Here is a 19004-nt window from a genome sequence, read left to right on the forward strand (position 1 = left end):
ATGATACCTCAAAAATGTTCTACGAAATATCGAATAAATAAATAATTTAGATACTATTATATTTGATGGATACTTAAAGCTTTTTTTTTTAATGCCCGATTAATTTGTTTTTAAAGAGGTCTTCTAATATCAATCCAATAAGTATTTTAGGTATTATTTTCTACCCGAGCAGGAATGAATATCTCGATACCATAAATAAGTATGAATGAGCCTGACATAAGAAGTAAAATACCACAAAAAAGTTCTCACAATACCATTCCAATACCAAATTATACAAATGCGATACCAAAATAATACCACACAGGTTATCCAAGTATCTTTGGTATTTTACCTCTTATGTCATGCTGATCAACGCCAAATGTTGGTATCAGGTCAGAATTAGGTATACTGAAGTTATTTTCTCCTGCTCTGGCATAAACTGAAAGATCACGTTTTGTTATTTTGGTATTTATTTGATGCTTTAAAAAAATATTTCGATAACTGAATAATTTCAAAACAAGGTTTTCTACCACAAGCATACCAAAATGAGCTATTCATATGTTATCGATTCTTGCTCGGGTTAAGAAGCATATTGGTGTCGAGTATGTTTATAAGGAAGGACTTCGGATGTGAATCTAAATGCATATATAGATGTATCAGACGCAGTGTCACGTACTCTATTTTGAAATCTGTGAAAGGAATTGCTAGGTTTGTTGACTTCACTGCCCCCTGTTAACAACTATCGGAAAACAGTTTATGCGTAATTTCCGATCGATGTCGCCACAAAACAACAGTAGTGACATCTGAGGGCCAATAAGCACAGAAACCATTTCCTTCGATTCATTAGAAAGCTTTCCGTAGGATATAACTAGCACACTTCCTATTTATCCAACACACTTCCGATGTAACCTTGTTGACCGCTTTCAACGTGCTAATAATTCTCATTTTTAACCTGTTTACCACTTATATATTTCTCTTTCTCTCTCTCTCTCTAATCTCTTCAAACTACGTAAAACTGGCGTGTGGCTAAGACCGCGGACAAAACACAGATGGCTACGCCCGTCTCACTTGATCATCGATTCTGATATTGTTTTCGTTCCGTTGCTTTAGTTATATAAGTAATATATACTACATTCTAAATATAGAGCTATTTCACATCTTTCTCTGCCTTAAAAACTACCATTAGAAAAAGTGTGTGTGTTCGTGATTTTCCAACACTAAACATAGTTTCATCTCTTTATTGTTTTTTTTTTTGTAATTTCCTTTTCTTTCTATTTGATTGAAGATTGCGCTTCGTTTGATTTTTCCTCTTCTAAATATATATATAATATAGTTCTGCGACTCTCGGTACGGTGTTAATCCGCCAATAAAAAAATCAACGATCAAACGTATATGTATAGACTCGCGTGGACTGTGTACAATAGTAATATGGGAGTAATGGATGCGACACGTGCTGCAAGGACAAATTTAATTTCCCTCTCCATTCTCCGCGGACTTCCGCTGTGTCTCTGACACAATCGCGCGCGCACTAACTTCTAAGGCTTTGCTTCGCGGTCACTTCTTTTCCCTAATTATACAATATGCAGTTGTTTGTGAGTGTAAAAAAATGTTACTAACGAATTGTATGTATGATAATAAGTGGGACGTTGGGGGGAGTTTTTCTTCAGGACGCTGAAAGTTTGTAATCTCTAAACCTTAATTTAATCACAACGATGTATTGTTACCAGTCAGTGATTTATAGATAAAATTTTGCACCCCAAGCAGGTGCATTTCGGCCACACTGATGATGACCAGCAGCGTAACAAAGCCGGCGTACTGGATCATACGCAGGTACTCCCATAGTTTATCACAGAAGATGCTCAGCAGCAGGAAGTGAAGCAGCGCGTGGACGTTGAAGATTCGCCACAGCCAGCAGATGAAGAAGAATCCCGTCGATCGGAACACAGACTCCTGGTGGAGAAACTGGGTCGGAGTGACGTCCTCCCGTTCCAGCATGTCCTGGTAGATGGCAATGTATCGGTTCCATCCGGTGGAACTCAACAGCAGGATTCCACTGTAGCACAGAACCTTCCGCACCACTTTCTTCGTTGTTACTTTCACTTTGTAGATGACGCCCGATTCGGAATTTTTCGCCTCGGACACCGGAATGATGGACTGCAGCTGAGTGTAGCCTCTCCGCGGAGGATTATTCTTCAGGAAAATAAAAACGCCAATCATCAGGGCGATGCAACCCAAGCCATCACAGATGCCATCAATATAGTATCCGGCCGAACCAATGTCCGACCGTTCTCCGCGGATGTGCTTCTTTGCACGAGCCACATGTCCATCCAAATCGTCCAGGAACGTACGGAACTGGAACAGAATCACACCGATTCTCCTGTAACCGAGCGAATCCGATGCAATCATCCTACCGGACGCGATGGCGACAAACACGTGGAAAAACGATATCATGTTCGGCGTAATCAGCTCCCCTTTCGAGAATCCAGCCAAATTGTCTGCAACGGTTGCCATCGGGGCGAACAGATAGTGATTGGTGTGATCCAACATCATTGCCTTCACCGTTACATCGCAGAGTGGATTTAAATCGCACGACACCCACGCCACATCTTCGTAACGGGCTGCCACTAGCGGTTGCCGGTAAGGCACCGAAGACGTAGCATAGGGCGACGTAACTGGCAGCGTGGGTTTCAGCACCGTGCTTCCATTGATCAGCCGAATCTCGTTGTCCCGGATCGGATAGTCCTGGATGCGTATGTACAGATTCACGTCCATCCATACGAAGAAGATTACCAACAGGAACAGCAATGTCAGCAGCAGTTTGCTGATTTGCGAACTGGGACCCACCATGGTTGCTTACGATACACAATTCTAAACGGGATAAATTTCTTTCAACAATTTGTCACTTCCGATGGTGCGGAAAGAAGGCCTTTACGGTACTGGTACTGGGGAAAGTCTAGGTACTTGGTACTTCTTTTGGGTACGTTACGTTTCGCGGTTCGATTCGGGGTTGGAGAGTAGCAAATTCTAAACCACAACGGCCACAGTCTGAAACGGAATAAAGAGAGAGAAAAGAACCACCATCAGTATATGGGTACTACCGTAGCTTGGCACGGGCGCAATGATGGGGCGGGGTGGCATGTCCTTTTCCAATGTGTGTCTTTTTCCTTTTATGTGCTAGGGGTGTTAGGGACTATACAACTGGCTCGGATGTGGATGAAATGTGATTAGTTCTTAATAATTTCTGATTCCCTGCGTCTATTGTATCGTGTAACTTGGGACTATTTCGACACTCGTATCACTTTTAACAGATTTATTATACATCGACAGGACCATTCATTTGCTGTACATAACTATAAGGACATGGGATATATTACAATAATCAAATAACAGATCGCAGTGAATTTAAGTCCCGAATGAATTTAGGGGCTGTTCATTAACTACGTAGACGGTTTTTTTAGGATTCTTGCCCCCCCCCCTGCGTAGACAATTGTCCATACAAAAAAAAATTAAATTTGTATGGGCCGTGGATAATTGTTACCCCCCCCCCCCCCAACTGTCTACGTGGTTTATGAACAGCCCCTTAGGTGTCTAGTTCTTTCGATTAGGTTAGCTTTCTTTATTAAAAAGACTTTCAAAGTAGATCTTTCGTGATTAGGTATGTCCTCTGATAATCTGTAATACTAGATGGAATCTGCTCCTAAATACTTGAAAAATTATCTTGTGCAATAGTTTTCTTGAAAAACTTACGATGTATTTAACAACCTATAAAAGCATAACAGTTCCATCGTTGTTTGATTTCCAATTCGCAAGGGATAGTTATGCATTTATGGGTAGCAGAACCTGGGATCAATTCGAAAAATTAAAATTGCCGTATGTCTACGATGTTTGTTGTTAAATTTATTAAACCTCTAAACCATAGAGGTAACTCTAAGACCAGAAGGTATCGAAGAAACGTGCTCAACTTTTTGATTCAGCTCTGGTACTCTTTTCGGTGCCAGAGGTCCCACGAACCCCTCATTTTATCTGTCAAACTTTCATAGTAAATCAAAACAAACATAGTTTAGTACTAGAATTTCGACTGGAATAGGGTACATTAATAGATTTGCACAGGACCAATAGGCTAGTCAAGTAGTGAGCCAATTTAAAATCGTTAGTTTCCACCGGTTGTCTAAATGTCGTTCCCGTAAAAAAAATACCTCTATGGTAAGGTATTTGATTGCTTTTCACAAACTGGAAGTCGCCATCTTGATTCCAACATGGTGTCAATAATCTATTTCCATCCTCTACACGACTTTCCCGTTTCGAAAATACCCATAGTGTAAGGTATTCGACAGTTTTTTTTAAAAACAGGAAGTCGCCATCTTGGATTACAAAAGGACGCCAATCAGTGTTGAAAAGTTCATTTTCAAAAAAAGTTCTTTCGCCTTTCTTCAGAGAATCATTTCGCTGAAGATCTAGATATGCAAAAATCACGAACGAAATGAGAACAAAAGTTCCCGAACGAGTTGTGCGAAACAGTTCAGCTAACGATTCCGAAAGAGAATTCCGGTTTCGCTCTCTCAACCTATTTCACAAAAAATCGAGAAACGAGCTAGCTGAGGTTCTTGTCTCCTATGTCATGGTTCATCGCGGAGTAGAATGAAATTATTTTGCCTAATTTCTGCCACTCTGTTTATGTTTTCTTTTTCTAAATTAGGTGTTATGCTTTATGCATGATGATATTTAGGTTGCATACATGTAGGAGCTACTCGTGCGTTATAATTGGCGGAAGTATACATTTAGGATGCATTTAATACACATTTATAAGGTTTTCACTTTCTGTAACTCTTGTTTTACGTTACTCATAACAGCAATTCAAACTTCGATGGCTGCTCACGAGTTACCAGTAAAAAAGTTCAAGAAGCTAGAGCAAAAAGTATCTTGCAGGTGAGTCAAAGTGGGAGTGATATTAATTCCTCTCAATCTCAAACAAGACAGTTCACTGGGGAAATAACGCTTTGCGAAATTCCCATCCATTATTTCCCTAGTGAAAACATCTCGCTTGCGATAGTGAATTTTTGGCGATATTTCCAACACTGACTCTTCTCCCCACTCATTGGGGCTTCCTCCTGTTGAATGGCTCGATTTTTTGACCGGTTGTATGATCCTGTTGTTGGAAGGAGATTCTTATTTATCCCGTTAATGCACATGAGCGATGTTACCCACGGATTCACCCAACCCATTTTTGATCCATCATACAATGGCAAGTTGAGTACAATGAGGGGTTCTGGGACATGCTCAAGTCGAACAACGAGGATAGTCCACAGTCTACCGACAATTGACTTGCTACAGTGAGTAGTAGTTCCATATCATCATATCATCATCAATTGCAGGCACTTACTTGACTGATTTATACCAATTCTGGTGAATAATTTGATCAATTACTTACTAGATATCAAGGGGCCCAAATTTGGTGCTTCATCAAACGTAAACCAACGTTTAAGCGTATTTTATGCATCTTGTCTTATCAAATATAAGGGTAATAAGAAAATAAAATTCTGCGCTTTGGAATTTTTGACGTAGGATTACGTCTTTCGGCAACATATTGGGGGTGCAATTTCAAAAAACCAAAATCGACCGCGTTACGAAAAGTGGTCAGGTTTTGACCACTTATAACTCTGTCAAAAGCGGATGGATATTAATTCTTAACAAGCCAATCGATTGCAATGTCATCTACGATTCTGCTTAAATGAATACTTTATCAATTTTCAAAAGCTCACTATAACTTTTGCTATAATAATGAAAATTATCACCGATTGACTGCGAAAAGCGCTTTCCCTAGCACAGATTTAAATATCGAATTCACTCCGGTATCACCGAACGGTGTTTATTCAATCACTGCGTGTGGTGAGTGGTGGTGTCAAGTGGTCATCATCAGCAGCAGCCGCAGTGCTTTCGGCGCCTGCGTTGTAGATTGTTCTCCAGTACACGACGAAAGGCTGCCCGCAAGCGCGGTCCATTCGCCGAAGAAGGAGGAAGAAGTTGCACCGCTACTGATTTGATTCAGTTGCTCGTCGTGAGCCGCTGTGGGCCATCTATACCAAGCGCGTCACCCTTCCAAACAACATACAGCTCGCCAGCCTTATCTGTGTAAAACACCTTAATAGCTTAGCATTACTCAACCATCAAGTGGATTCCAAGCTTTCATCCTATAGGTCCTTTTCAGGACCACAAATGACTGACAAAAGAGTCAACTAAAGACTTCAAGTAAGAGCTTGTATCCAAGACACATCGTGCAGGATTGGCTACATGGACACTAGAGTGATGCAAAATTTGAAATTTTCGCTCCACAATACTTAAACGATTTCAAATCAGATCCTGACTAACCTCTCAAAATTTGAACCCATTTGGTGAGAAACTGAGATGGCACAAACCATTTGAAGTTTGTATGGGAATTACTATGGGAAAACCAAGATTTTTGTTCATGTCGATCTAATAATTCACCATATCGGTCTGCTTCAAAAACTTTCAACTATGCTTGTAGGAAATTTTCCCAGCTACAACTTTGCTGAAGACCACTTTTTGATCAAATGCAAGGATCGAAAGTTATCAATGGTTCAATGCGCTGATGTCTTATGATCATGCTCAATCAACTGCTCAGCAGGCAACATTGGTGTTTCTGGGGCGTTGAATAGGACACAAAAATCATGGCTACTATGTCAGACTGCAACATACAGTGTTGCCTGCAGAGCAGCTGCTTGATCATGTCATAAGTTTACCAATCTCTTGAATAATTAATAACTTTTTCCTGTCTCGTTTTACATAGTAACGATCTTCAGCAGTTGTAGCTGAGAAAATTTTCTATAAGAATTGCTATCGGACTGTTTCGAGCTCAATGTGGAAAAAGACTAGAAGGCAATGAACAAAAAGTTGAGATTTTCCATAGTAATTTACATGTAAACTTCAAATGGCTTGTGCGAAGTCTGTTTCTAACCAAATGAGTTGTAACTTTGGGAGGCTAATCAGGACCCGATTTGAAACCATTTAAGCACTGTGGAGCGAAAAAGTCAAATTTTGCATCAGTCTAATGGACACCGACAGAGCACCTCAAAAACAGAACTCTCAAACTGCTTCCGAATTTCAACCTATCGAACTTTTTCAATGATAACGAGTTAAGAAATCAATTTAATATTTACTATACTAAAGATATGAACAAGCCTAAGGCTAAAAATCTCTTAAATAAAGTATTAAAAAAAAAGATTACTATACCGGACACCAACGGCTTTACTTTCCCTTTATCAGAGATTTTATGCCTCAGAAAATCCCGGTGACATCGACTGGGATTGAACCCAGGCCTTTTGGGGTGAGAGGCAATCACGCTTACCACTACACACACCACCGGCACCGCTGAAGTAGTTATCTGCCCTACTTTTACTTTTCTTCCTCATAAAAAATGAGAACTTTCCCTCAATCATCAATTCCGCTTTTCAAACTTCCAATTTTCCGAACCGATTTCCCCACAGGCCCCATCCGTATCTAAACAACCAGTGGAGTGCATTCAAACAGTAAATCGAACGCTATAAAAAGCAAAAAGCGAAAAACATTCCACTCTCTCTCTCGGCCCTTGATCCCACCACCGGGGCTGCCATTCATTTCCGACCGTTCAAGAGAGAAAAAAAATAGGGGAAAACAAGCGCGGCGCAAACTAAAGATTAATAATTCATTCTGGAATGCCCACGGACATCAAATCGGACACACATTATACACAGCCCATAATACCTCCCTGGGTTGGATGGTCGGGTCCTTGGCTGTTGTTTTTATTTAAGGTTCGTTCTTTTCAACATGTGCCGAGGATTCCGAAGGATATCCCCTCTACCAAGTGGGAAAGGACGACACACTGCTGGGCTGTGAGCACTCGCACTCTGATTCCAATCGACACATTAAATATTTCATGTGACTTTAAACACATATACATGTCGACGTTGTTTTGCATTAATGCTTCCAATTCAAGCCCCATGAACTCACGTAGGCACAGTGTTGCCCTTCCACTCCGGAGTGTATGTCTTGTTTATGCAAACGCCGGGAGTGATTTATTCTGGGTTCCTTCGGATGACGTAAGCGAAAAGCTTCCACCCGAGTCAACACCAGTGACTCGTAAGTTTCATCGATGCCTACCCAGCAACTATAACATCGAGCAACGACTGCATAGAAAATTAATACAAGTGTCAACAGGCCTGTCATTCAGATAATGAATACCTTTTTCCGTTGAGTGGGTGGGGGTGACCGAAAACGGAACCACAAATAACCGGGCTTTGTCGTTCGGCTATTATGGTGCCGGAAGAAAGCTCTTGCACGCACGTGGCCAGGGTTGACCTGCTCTCGTGGTGCATACATTTGGTTCACGGGAATTGAGCTAGAAGGACCAATTTAATCATTACTTTTGTAATCAATGACTTCAATGACTTCTTCTAAGACATTATTACGGCCCCACTGGTACTTTACACCGAGTCTTAACTTAGTGTTCTTTGAGCACTTCCGCGGTACGCACCCGATTGAAGCGAAATGGATGGGGAGAGTGGAAATGCCAACTCCCTGTATTTAACATTTCGTGAAAAGAGAGCGGTCTATTCTCCTCACTCATTTGGGGCTTCCTCCTGTTGGATGGCCCGATTTTTTGACCGGTTGTATGATCCTGTTGTTGGAAGGAGATTCTCATTTATCCCGTGAATGCACGTGGACGATGTTGCCCACGGATGCACCCAAACCGTTTTTGGCCCTTCATAGAATGGCAGGTTGAGTACAATTACAGGTTATTAAACTTAATCATGTCGAACAGCGAGGATAGTCCACAGTCTACCCACCGACAAACCGACATGAATGATCATACAAAGTATCATCAAATTTCGCGAAAAATGTGTATCCTAGCCACGAACACACATAATAAATGTATGAGTTGGTTCGTGTCTAATCTATTCCGTTCAAATTATTTGTATCTAGATAACAAATTGCTATGGTTTTGACAGATGGGATCGCTGCACATTTGAATCCGCCGTTATGGATTCTCGATCAAGAGTTAAGTTTTAGTTTCATGTCGGTTTGTCGGTGGTCTACCGACTACTGTCCTGCTACAGTGAGTGGTAGTTCCATATCATCATCATAGTATCTATAAAGTGTTTTTTTATGGCGGGAGGAAACCTTCAAAAGGCTATCGTGCCACCGCTTGATGACTGGGCGCACAGTCGCAGTGACACGGTGTGTGGGATTCTTACCACACTAAAACCTCCTTGGACGCCTTGCCCTTTTCCCCCGGAACCACTTGTCGTATTACTTCGAAGGGGGCCGGGCATTACGCACCTCACTATACCTCAGCTAATTGGCGCTTCCAGTTCGCTGATCGTCGCTCTAATTTGTGAGCCATTTAGCTCCCAGCGTCACGTTCTACTCGGTTAACCCTAGTGGTAGATTCAGCCTACTCTGACGAAAAGTTCTCTCAGCTTCGGCTTTCACTTCGCACTGGTGTGAGCACATTACTACTTTCTAGCTGGTCTTCTCGCCATTTTCGCTGCAGCGCTGACATGATCTGCGTTAGTGCTCTGCTGACGGCCCTCCTCTCAACACATTTCTTCGACGACATTCTCCGTGCTAAGGGCGAGCATCTTCTCTCGCACAGCATCAAATCTAGGACATTCGAAGACCACGTGCTCTGGTCGTTGTGTGTCCGAACCGATGCAGGTACTTCCTGAAGCAGCCATGACCAGACAGGAACTGCGTCAAGTGGAAGTTGACTTCTCCATGCTTCCTGTTCACCCAGGTCGAAAGAGTCGGTATTAGCCTGTGTGTCGATTTGCCGTTCTCTGCTGCATCCCACTCCTGCTGCCACTTAGCCATCGACTCCGTTCTCACCATTTTTCGTACTCCTCTGGTTTCTCTCGTCATATAGCACTCGTAGCCTTCCGCCAAGGTGATGCCGATTGGGATCATACCGGCGATAACACATACTGCCTCCATCGAAATGGTTCTGTACGCACTCACGACTCGCATGGCCTTGAGCCGGAACGTACTGCTCAATTTCCTTTGGTTCTGCTTCGTTTTCAGCGCTTTAATCATGGCTGGTCCTCCGTACCTTAGTATCGATGAGGACACACTAGCCAGAAGACGTCTCTTGCTGCTGCTTGGACCAGAATTGTTCGGCATGATTCTGGTTATTGCGTTGATGACCTTCGCCGCCTTCTCGCAAGCATATTCGATGTGGCTATTGAAGTTTAGCCGGTCGTCGATCATCACTCCCAGATACTTCAGCATGCGCTTCGAAACATTGGTGTGATATACACTGGAGTCGCTTTTTACGCGGTTTTTTTTTACACGGTTTTTTTTTTACACGGTTAGTGCCGCTGAGTCGCAATTTACGCGGTACGTTTTTAACGATTTCTCGACAACGATACGACCTATCGACTTGATTCCAATCACATTATCCGTTTCAAGCCATAGGTAATCGTATGGCATACTCAAAATAAAATCACAATTTTTGGTGTAAATACAGAAATTTTTAAAATATGTCTATATGGACCATAGCATGCTATAATAACGAATGGTATCAAAATCCGATTTATAACAAAATCGGTAGTTTTTTTTTACGCGGCACGTATCCTCCGCGTAAAAAGCGACTCCAGTGTATAGTGTGTGGCAAGTACAATCATACTTAGAGGTAACTCTAAGACTAGAAGAAACGTGCTCAACTTTTTGGCTCAGCTCTGGTACTTTCTTCGGTCCCAAGCTAATCGATGCACCCCTCGAAACATAAGAAAATCCACGAACCCCTCATTTTATCTGTCATACTTTTATGGCAAATCAAAACAAACATTGTGTAGTAGAATTTCGACTAGAATGGGGTACGTTAATCGATTTGCTTGGGGCCAATAGGCTTGTCAAGTAGTGAGCCAATTTAAAATCGATAGTTTCGTATTGATTGTTGATCATACTCTATGCCCAGGGTAGTCGAGAAATTTTACAACCCGAAACATTCCTAGATCGGACCGGGAATCGAACCAATACGCCTACAGCATGGTCTTCTGTTATAGCTGCGGCTTTGCCGACTGAGCTAAGGGAGGGCCCTATCGTGGACTCCAATTGTGGATTTGCCGAAACTGCTTCCTCACTCACACAAACAAGCAATATCAACTTGTAGAGTAAAGTTTACCCTAACTGATGGTGTCCTAGATTTTTTATTTTGCTAATGTAAGCGCAAATTTTTTGATTTTTCAGAGGTACTAAATTCTTGAAATTTTCGTAGCAGAATCGTCCAAATTGAACTCTAGCCCTAAGCTCTTTTTGTTCTTCTTTTTATTCGCATTTCAAGCTTATTGCTTATCGCATATTAGCTTATTGCGTGCTCTCAACTTAGTGTTCTATATGCACTGCCACAGTTTTTAATTGAGAGTGATGCCTGAACATTTTTTCAGTAGTATAATTGTGTGGCAGGTACAATCGTAGTCTATGCCCTGGGAAGTTGAGAAATTTTTCATCCTGAAAAAATCCTGGACCTGACCGGGAATCGAACCCAGACACCTCTAGCATAGTCTTTACTGACTGAGCTAAGGGAGGCCCTAAGCTCTTCTTGTTGACGGTTATGATATATACAGGGCTAGTAGTGGGTATGTGATGTAATAGTAGTGACTTTAGTGACTAAAATTACGAAAATAGTGACCAAATAGTGACTTTAAAAAAATAATAAAGTGACCAAAAGTGACACTTATTGATCGTAAAGATATGGTTCTAATCATTCGTTATTCCGGTATTTTTCATGCGTTTAAAAAATTAAACAAATGATAAATTTGCTATCGAAACATAAGTATAAATTGAATAAGCAAGAGCACTTTCCAATTCTAACCTCCATTTCCTCACTATGCAGATCACGAATTTGTTATTGGATCGCAAAATAGAGGCACAGAGAAAAATGTTCAAACTACCGATTTTAGACAGCAATTTTTGAAGATATAGGATATATATGAAGCGATGTGTTTAGTAACATAAAGCACTGCAGTCTAGAATTAAATGTACATAGATCTAAGTTAGCCATGAGTATTTTAATAAAAGATCCTTCTCTTCTTAGTAGTCGCTATAACGAACTGGTCGTCTTTTTACTTTGTTCCATTCCTCCCAAGAATAGAATCTTCTGTAACACCTCAAAACATAGAAAAAGAATCATAACTCTGGGAAAACTTTTCAAGATCGCAGTTTAAGTAAAAAATTCATTATTATGGCATGAGGAAAGTTTTCCCAGGTAAAGTGATCACGGACATAAAACTAAATTGAATGCACCTAGGACTTAAAATCTCGATCAAGAAAAATTAGAGATTTAGGAATACATTTTAGAGTTTTTTAATTTTTTTTTTCTAGATCAGGGACTTTTCAGTGGTTTTAGTGCAACAAAGTATTTCTTAAACATTCATCTTGAGGAAGAATGAGAAAGATTTGTAATTAGGGTTATGTGAAATTATTAAAAAATAAATGTCTGATGCTTGGAGGGGCTGACACAATCGGGTCATTACTGTATTAGTATGGCAAAAATACAATACAATTTAATGCACTTAAAAAGGAACTCAAAGATCTGTGACATGATTTTTTTCTCGGTGTTTGGACGGATAATAGTAAAGTCAAATATTATTCAAATGTCTGGCCTTTGAACAAATGTTGAGGGCTTGATAATTTTCCTAAATCATTTTTTGACATTAAACATTGAACAAACGAAAAAGGTATTTTTACCTGAAAATTCAGGTAACCTCTTCAAAATAGGAATTCCACTGGATGCCAATTTTCAAAATTATCAGTAAGTCCGATAAAATATTCGAGAAAATCAATTGATTTCTATGTGAATCACTCAAATGTAATCTCTCTCCCAAAACACGTAATATTCACCTGAGAAGTATGATGGAAAATATGTACGTGCCTATTCGGTCTAGAGCTTTTTTTTTAGAAATCTCTGAAAATTTATGATATGTATGTCTATGACAATTTCAAGATAAAAAAAAAATAGATTTCGTTAACAGTAAACGTTTCCATATGTTCGCAATTCTTCTTGTCAAACTTTACTGAGTTTTTAAAGTCAAATTATTTACTCTCAACATTGGTCGTAAAAAAGTAACTTTAGTGACTAAATTTAAGGAATAGTGACTTTAGTGACTTTTTGATGAAAAAAGTGACTTTTTAGTGGCTGACTTGAAAATAGTGACCAAGTCACTAAAAAGTTACCTGCTACCAGCCCTGTGTATAGGATATCGGTTTTTAGAGTTTCGGAGGAACTGAGTTGGGAAACAAGAAAATGTTCGAACCAGGAAAAAGGGACTTTTTTTTATTTTTGTAAAAATAGACAATGTATGAAGCCCCAACCCAAGGAAACTCTTCTAATTTTTTTTCTCCTCTTAATAACGGAGCCACACGTAATTCTTTCAATAAAATTATCTTCAAAACATAGGACTGCAGTAACGACATCTCGCGGAAAACAAGCAATGTTGCGGCGAGTAGTTCGCGTAAACGATAACATTTAAACGAATCGTTAAATACACAAACGGTGATCCAGGATAAAGAGTTACGTCTGTTTGTCTGTGTTTGATACATACATAGTTCCAAGTGTGGAAGGAAACTCCAGTGGTAACTCTGAAAAAATACCAAAGATCTTTACAACGAAATTCCAGAGAGCATTCGACGATAGTTTCAAAGAGCAACTCAAGAAAATACCACCTGCACGGTTGGTAGCAGGCAGAGTTACATTTTCCTCGTGTGTACAAAAATGTGCTGCCGAGACTCTCAACAAACCGTCTCCCGTCGCAACGAAAACAACATGTGACGAGCGAGAAAGAGACACGCGAGAATAAGATACGAGCGAGAAACAAATGCGACACCCAAAAATCCTGGCGTGCGCGAGGCTCGCGCTGATCTCATGTGTCTCATCTCATGAGCTACGATTAATGCTAGAACTGCAGAGCTCGAAGTTCTGGAAGGTGTAGGTAAGTGAAATACAGGCTGTTGAAACTTGGTTGCTTTGACCGACATTTCATTTGCGTCTGCACAAACCATTCCTATTTTAGAGGAAAGGTAGCATATATTTGCGGTACTTAAATTCTTGAAATGAATTTAACAAAAATTCTACAAAAAGTGAATCGGTATTTGACCGTTACGTTGACCGTACGGAGATTTGACCGTTGCAAGACGTTCACACATTTTCAACGTAATTTAACCATTCATCGGCAACACAACTGGTATACATTGTTAGATGGGTTATATGTTCCGTATTTTGAATAGATTATATCGGAATGCTACGAATGCAGCAATGTTATGATAATTCAATGGGTGGAAGAATTTTTTGCAGAACATTTTTTTCTTGGCGTAGTACCTTTGTTACCACTTGTACTTTGTTACCATTACTTTAAAAATGTTCAGATTTTTTTTTAATGTGCCTCATGTGATCGAGCATTCAGATAAATTCTATAACAGTAGTGGTGAGCCACTGGGTGATGGCGCGGTCTATACTAAATATCTGCAGCAAAATAGTGACATGAGCGGGCATCGTTGGCTTCAACTCAGATGAGCGTGTAGATCAGTGCAGTAATATATTTACCATTCCATTTATTAATATCACCAAGTCTACCAACCTTCTGTTCCGTTCCTTCAAATCGCTTTCTGGTTGGGGGCTATTCATAAACTACGTAGACAGTTTAGGGGGGGTTGACAATTATCCACGGCCCATACAAATTTCAAAAAAAAATTGTATGGACAATTGTCTACGCAGGGGAGGGGGGGGGGTCAAGAATCCCAAAAAACTGTCTACGTAGTTTATGAACAGCCCCTTGACACGGTACAATCTAGGTGGCTTCTGCTGACCATTGCTCTGCGGGTTTCGATGGCATCGTTTTCGCGTCGATGTCCGTATTCGCTAAGAAGAAATAACCTTTTCGGTTAGATAATGGGCGACCTTGCCTTTGTATACCAACAGTGTCAGAAGAAAGCGCCTGAGTATCGGCACCAATTCCACAAAGTGACCACCAAGCGCCACTATCTCGCAACAACAAACCAGAAAGTGGTACATCCATTGCTACAACCTGCAACAGATCAACCAATCAAATCTCCATGTTGACAGAGTGTATGGTTTAAATTTGGAAAATACTGTGTTGAAAGTTGATCTATCCATTTGAAAAATTATGATATTCGAAAGCTTAAGCACATTCTTAAGTCATCCTTTTTTTTTAGCAACTCGCTAATTCAGATCAGAAGAACATCAGCAAATGCTGATCTTTTAAAACTTCTTGGCTGTCTAGGGAGCATATCTGAAAGAATATCCTGTTACTTATGCAACGTTTCCTGAACAGCTACAAAATTTCCTTAAGTTTTAGAAAATTTACTCAAATTTCAAAGTACCTTGAAATTAAACGATGGTCCAAAATCGTCATCTTCAGGAAGTTCATTGAGATTTTTAAGATCTCTGACAAACTGCTATGAAGTTCCCTAAACTGAAACGAAGATCCCTGAAGTCTTCTATCTCTACGAAATTCCCTGAACTTTTTCAAAATGCCTCGTACTTCTATGAAGTTATACGCAGTTCCTCGAATTATTACGCAGTTCACAAAACTTCATCAAAGCTTGCTTCACGTTTGCGTTTCTCGTTGATTCTCCACAAAGTTCGACGCACGAAATTTCCTGAATTTGAGTGGAATTCTCTGAACTATTTAAAGTCCATGAGGTTTCATCAAAGCTCTAAAGTCATAAAAAAGGTCCCTGAATAATAAAGAGGTTCCCTGCCATTAAACAATAAACTTCTACGAAGATACCTAAACTTGTATAAAGTTCCCACTTCTACGAAGTTTTCTGAACTTTTCCATGATCTCAGAACTTCAAATAATTTCACTAAATTAAGCTCATGATTCATCTGACATATGTCTTAATGCATAAAACAAAATATAATAATAATACCAAAGCAACATTCAAAATCAGGACAGTGTTCTAGTGAAAACAGTTACCGGAACATTAGAGTCAAACGAAGCATAAGTGTTACTAATCACATTAGCGACAGTATGAATAGTCTCATTCAGCCCATACTGTCAATTACGAGCTGCGAGGTGTATGAAGTGTCGTTGTCCTATAACTTTTTCAGGTACGTAGAAAAAGAGTTACCGAAGCAGTTCGATGAAACTCTACGAAGTTCACTGAAGTTCGGTGAGCTTCTACAAAGTTAGCTGAACTTTAAAGAAAAATCTGCACTTCAAGAAAGTTTCCTAAACATTTAAAAAGTTCCCTGAAGTACCACGAAGTTTCTTGAAGAACTACACAATTCCTTGCAGCTCGGATAGCAGTTCGTACCCTGGTGTAGTGGATGTAGGGGCATTGTCAGACAGCACCAGCAAATCAACAGCATGCAAAAACGAACATCAGCATCCTCGGCAGAAAGGGTTTTTCGGAGATTCGATGCGTTGCAAGTACAAAAAAATATAGGAAATAGATTTAGATCTTCATTGTAATAGTTGTTTAGTCCTTCGGGTCCGCAGAGATTTCAAAGATATAGAGCCTACTAAATAAACATTTTGGAAAACATGGTTTTCGATTCAGATACTGACCGTTGAGTGTGACAAATATCTTGGATTCATCCCAAAATTTACAATCCAGTTTTCTTATTTCTCATCATATTATCAGGTTGAATACTACTTGGGACGAGCACACCATGCTTTTTTTTCCTTAACTAGCGATGTCGGCTACAGCTTGAAAGGCTGAAAAAACTGATGGATGAAGTCACACGAATCAATTTCAACAACGAAGTTTTTTTAAAGGGCCCTCCGAACTATTGGTTCTCTGCCAGCTGCAAAATACCTATCAATTTGATCCACCAAGATCAATCGGATCCAAATCAGGCTGGTCAATATCCCAAAATTTGAGCTAATTTGGTGGTGAACTGATTCTGCACTGGGTCTTTGAAGTTTATATGGGAATTACTATAAGAAAAGTGTATTTTTTGTCCTCATCGTTCTAGCCCGGCACCATAATAATTTACGGAAAAGTTGTCCATCAGAGCCCACTCCTCCCTCTTACGTGAAAATTTCCCAGCTGCAACTTTGTTGAAAACCACTTTTCAATTGAATGTCAAGAAATTTCCAAATTGATAACTTGCTGGTAGGATTAATCGGCTGTTTTCAGGGCAACACTGCATCTTGCCCTTATGACATAATAGCCTCGATTTATTGTCCTATTATTCCAATGTTGTCTGCTGAGTAGTAAATGAGCCAGGTCAGAAGAACATAATCTTCCTAATCAATTAATAACTAATTATCCTAACGTTAAATTTTTCAATTCCTACATAAACTTCAAAGGGCCAAGTGCATCCTAATGAGAACAAATTTTGTAAGAATGATCAGGAGCTGATTTGAAATCGTTTGAACTTGGTGGAGCTAAATCAATATTTTGAACCATGAAAATTCCATGCGCATGGATCGGTAACAAATAACCCCGCCGGTAATTGGTTCGTAATCGTTTAACTCATCTTCCGCTTGAAATACTTCTATAAAACCACAATCTCTCAACCTTCAAAAACTGAATACCAACTGATTGAAATCAATCAGTTGTACCAGCAACACGAGAATGTGACACGACTACAACAGTTCTCTGCTGTTTTTTTTATCACCAACCAGCCACTTTTAGCATGCACGCAGGACGTAGGTACGCTGCCGATCTCCCTGGAGCTCGCCGAGCTTAGCTCATGAGACACAGCACATGTGACACGAATGAGGCACGTAGGAACAAAAAAGAAACGCGAAATAATACGTCTCGAAATGTACCAGGCACCTACGATCTTATAGAAAGCGTGCCTCTATCACGCGGGATGGATGCACGTGTACAATAACTCTGGTAGCAGGTCTCTTTGTAGTGACTTGGTCACTATTTTCTAGTCAGTCAGTAAAAAGTAACTTTTTTCAACAAAAAGTCACTAAAGTCAATATTCATTTAAATTTAGTCAATAAAGTCACTTTGTCACCAATGTTGAAAGTAAAGAATTTGACTTTAAAAACTCACAACAAATCACAGCTTGATTTGGTAACAAATTTGTATTTGAAAGATTCATTCAGTGTGTAAATTCTGACTGACAAGAAGAGTTGCGAACAAACGGAAACGTTAACTGTCCAATTGTTGTTTCAATGTTGACCATTGAATCACTATTATTTTTATTTTTTTATTTCGAAATTGTCATAGACCTATCACAAATTGTCAGCGATTTCAAAAAAAAAAACTCTGGACCCAATATTTTGGAATTTGACTTCGGGATCTTGAATGTTTTCCGAGCCTAAAATGCCAAAAACTGAACTAGGAAAATTTCGACATTTTCTCAATTTGAAAAATCTTTAACTCCCGGTAGCTTTAGTATTTGTCCAAACACCGATAAAAAAAATCATGTCACAGGACCTTGAGTTCCTTTAAAAGTCCATTAAATTGTATTGTATTTTTGAAAATAAATCTATTTTTGGACCACCCTAATGATAAAATAAAATAAATAAATAAAGGGTGTCCCAAATCAAATTGCATAACGGAAAAAAAACGCTGTAGAAAATTACCCATTGGGTATTTTCTCTTGAAAATTTGGGTAGAAGTAGCTTAGAGTGTATTGTTTTTAATGTATCTTTATCGCTTTGATTTTGCAAAAGCACCCGGAAAATCCTCAATTCTCTCATCGGGACATCGGAAAACAACTCGGAATCGTGCAGTCAACGGTGAGTCATGTGATTAGACGTTACAACGAAACTCTGAGCATCGAACGGAAGCAGAAATGCGGTCAGAATGGATGTTCTATTAATGATCAGGATCACAAGCGTGTCGTGAAGCGTTTAAGCGAAATCCCAATGCTTCGGTCAGGGATGTGGCCCAAAAGTTGAATCTGTCCAAGTCTTTCGTTCAGAGAGCCAAGGACCGGGAGGGACTGCATGCGTACAAAGTGCAGAAGGCTCCAAATCGTGACGAATGGCAAAATATGGTGGGAAAGTCACTGTACACCCAGCTGCTGACGAAGCTTCATT

General features: G+C 39.9%; 2 protein-coding genes across 3 annotated transcripts in view; both read right to left on the reverse strand.

The window, feature by feature from the left end:
* LOC135697722 (probable ATP-dependent RNA helicase DHX35) overlaps window positions 1-19004 on the reverse strand; it is a 65159-nt gene that overhangs the window by 14084 nt on the left and 32071 nt on the right. The gene's annotated exons all lie outside the window — the stretch shown is intronic.
* The window catches only part of Cpes (Ceramide phosphoethanolamine synthase), a 28953-nt gene continuing 10891 nt past the window's right edge, over window positions 943-19004 (reverse strand). The window contains exon 2 of the mRNA XM_065217558.1: window positions 943-3024. Coding sequence (XP_065073630.1) covers window positions 1684-2826 — 1143 coding nt within the window. The 5' untranslated portion in view covers window positions 2827-3024 and the 3' untranslated portion in view covers window positions 943-1683. The remainder of the gene's footprint in view (window positions 3025-19004) is intronic.

Source organism: Ochlerotatus camptorhynchus, unplaced genomic scaffold (genome assembly GCF_037179485.1).
Source record: "Ochlerotatus camptorhynchus isolate MF236.1 unplaced genomic scaffold, CSIRO-AGI_Acam_v1.1 ptg000077l, whole genome shotgun sequence".
Classification (NCBI taxonomy): Eukaryota; Metazoa; Arthropoda; class Insecta; order Diptera; family Culicidae; genus Ochlerotatus; species Ochlerotatus camptorhynchus.